A 2,547-nucleotide genomic window follows, 5' to 3' on the forward strand; every position below is an offset into this window, starting at 1 on the left:
TATTGTCATGAGCATGATTCTTTGTAGAAAATTAACCATCATATTTAAACTATAATAATTATTAAGGTGATACTCTTTAAACCTTATCTAAGTACATGTAAATGGGATCTTCAACTGAAAGGGAAACTGATTCAAAACAAAAAAAAATTATTATATGCATAACATTGTATTATATAACATTCAACAACCATGGCAACAATTTCCCTTTCAGTTGTGAAAAATTAGTTTTTTAAATCATGAAATTTTTTTTCTGACAAAATCAAATTTATATACTAACATACATGTAGTAAAAATTTCACAAAGCTGTTACGTATATAACAGACATTATTCATTTCCTTAGGCTCAATACAAATAGTTTATGCTCATGAGAAGTAACAAATAATTCACTGTTCTAGAATCTAATGCATTCTGGGTAATTTCATTGTTCATACCCAAAATTTAAAACAACGCATATCATTGGATGAATTTCAATTGTTTCAGACGTTGTAATCCAATCAAAGTGATTCAGTGTACACTTTAGATAATATTACCCAGAATGCATTAGATTCTTAAACGGCAAGTTCAACACAAAGTATATGATTAATTTGAAATATTGTTTTCTCAATCATCATCAGTATTTTTCTTCTTCTTATGTTTAGCATTAGCATTCATGTGAGCCCATGTGTTAGCTGTCATTCTATCAGCCTTCGTCACTCTGCTAAAGTCCAAGTTCTCTAATCGTGGAAGCATCGACAAGACATTCTGTCTGTATCCCTGCAATTAATGATATAATGTACATTCAAATCGTGTATAGCTAATTGCTTATCTACTAGTTGTTAGATTCTTAAACAAAAATTAAATAAATAAAGAATATATTCATTGGACACATATAATGATATGAAGGGGCGTGTAACTCATCTCTAGAACTTTTGAAGTGATGCCACCAAATTCAAACGTAATCTGTCATACATGTACATGTTTCATTTCTTTGAGCAAAATTATGTCGGATTAAGGATGTGTCCATCTGCCCTCAAGGAAGATACCTGCCTCTATTTTCAAGGTTGAAATTCATATTTGTGTAATTTACTGTATAGATCTTGATTACTATTTATGTATAATTTTTTGTTCAAGGCAATGTAACTGACAATAAGAAGACGACAAAGTATTACAATATGGATGTTATATGTTCCTGCAATAATCTAAACAATAACCGTGGAAAATCATATAATTACCTTTGCATTTTCTACTGGATTGCCATGGAACGTAAGCTTCCTTAAGCTTTTCATAACACTAAGTTTCTCAATTTCTTTCAAATCTTTAATCATGTTTCCATGGAGATATAAAATTTGTAAATTTTCAAATTCTGTGATAACCTGAAAATAAAAAAATTGTAAGTCTTCAAAAATGAAGATGAAGAGACATTTTAAGTTCTATGGTAGTTCCATTTTAATTGAGTCCTTGAGAATTCCTTCAATTAAACCAAGATGATTACATCAGGGATCTCCATGATCTTTTTTATGATGGTGCACTACCAATGTTAAATTACAAAAATAAATCATGCGCCATCATCAAATGATCTAATAAAAATGTCATAATAATATTTTTTTAGTGACAAAAATACGATAATTTAACATTTTTAATCAATCACAATATTAAAAAAAATAAGAGTGAATTAACGACACAAACTTGTAATTTTTGGTGTGCATGGTAAGTCATGCTTGATAATATGCGCAGCTGAATAGTCCCGATCCCCCTTAAATCGATGGCTTAAAAAAGTGTACTTCTTCCCTTTTTTAAATACTTACAGGGTGAATATTGGTTAACTCATTGAAGGACAAATCAAGCCAGGCTAATAAAGATGGATTCTGAAACTTTGTGACAACCAGTTCCATCAATGGTCCGACCTCTGTTAAACTATTGTTATTAAGACGTAGACATTTACTAGATGATTTGCCACCTTCTGGTTCTTGCTGTTTTCCCTTCCTTGGACTTTCTCTTGGTTCTTCTTCCTTCACATCTATTATAAAAAAAAAAGTAAAATGTTATAAGTACAATGTATCTTGTAAATTCATTAGAAGGGTACGGCCGGTAGTCATGGTAGTTATCTGTTTTCTTTCTTATCTCGTCTATAGTCAATAAAGTACCCAGTTTTTGATAGGGTTTGTGTTGCTTATCAGTCATTAGTTTTCTATGTTGTGTTTTGTGTATTATTGTTTTTCTGTTTGTCCTTTCCTTTTTTAGCCATGACATGGTCAGTTTATTTTCAATCTATGAGTTTGAAAGTCACACTGGTATCTTTCTTCCCTCTATGGTACTGTATAAGGCAAACCAAAATTCACAAGTTTGTTTCCTGTCTTTCAAACAACTCTTAAAGATATTATACACATAATAAAATATTGCTTCTCCAATTTTTTTAGATTTTTATGTCATTTTTTTTTAGATTAAATCATAAATCTTATTTCTGCTGGATTATAGTCAAATTTTCAATAGAATTGTAGAATTGTAACTTGACCAAAATCAGAACATTGGAAATTACAAATTGACCACATCTATGCTTATATACTAGAT

At 30.1% G+C, this 2,547-nt stretch overlaps 1 protein-coding gene across 1 annotated transcript; it reads right to left on the minus strand.

Annotated features, from left to right (window-relative positions):
* Positions 1 to 220: 220 nt before the first annotated feature.
* LOC134695886 (leucine-rich repeat-containing protein 51-like) lies at positions 221 to 1,992 on the minus strand. The gene is made up of 3 exons (XM_063557356.1): positions 1,785 to 1,992; positions 1,212 to 1,352; positions 221 to 753 (listed from the first exon to the last, which is right to left on the minus strand). Exons 1-3 carry the CDS (start codon positions 1,869 to 1,871, stop codon positions 601 to 603), a joined length of 381 nt encoding a protein of 126 aa, XP_063413426.1. The 5' UTR covers positions 1,872 to 1,992; the 3' UTR covers positions 221 to 600.
* Between the last annotated feature and the right edge of the window lie 555 nt (positions 1,993 to 2,547).

This window comes from Mytilus trossulus, chromosome 14, assembly GCF_036588685.1.
Source record: "Mytilus trossulus isolate FHL-02 chromosome 14, PNRI_Mtr1.1.1.hap1, whole genome shotgun sequence".
Lineage (NCBI taxonomy): Eukaryota > Metazoa > Mollusca > Bivalvia > Mytilida > Mytilidae > Mytilus > Mytilus trossulus.

Bases quoted from the DNA above. Each gene is read 5' to 3' on its own strand.
- LOC134695886 (XM_063557356.1), bottom strand. From the start codon at position 1,871: ATGGAACTGGTTGTCACAAAGTTTCAGAATCCATCTTTATTAGCCTGG. The intron at 1,353-1,784 runs GTAAGTATTTAA...TTTTATTTTCAG, and splicing joins AGTTAACCAATATTCACCCT to GTTATCACAGAATTTGAAAA. The intron at 754-1,211 runs GTAATTATATGA...CATTAATTGCAG, and splicing joins ATCCAGTAGAAAATGCAAAG to GGATACAGACAGAATGTCTT.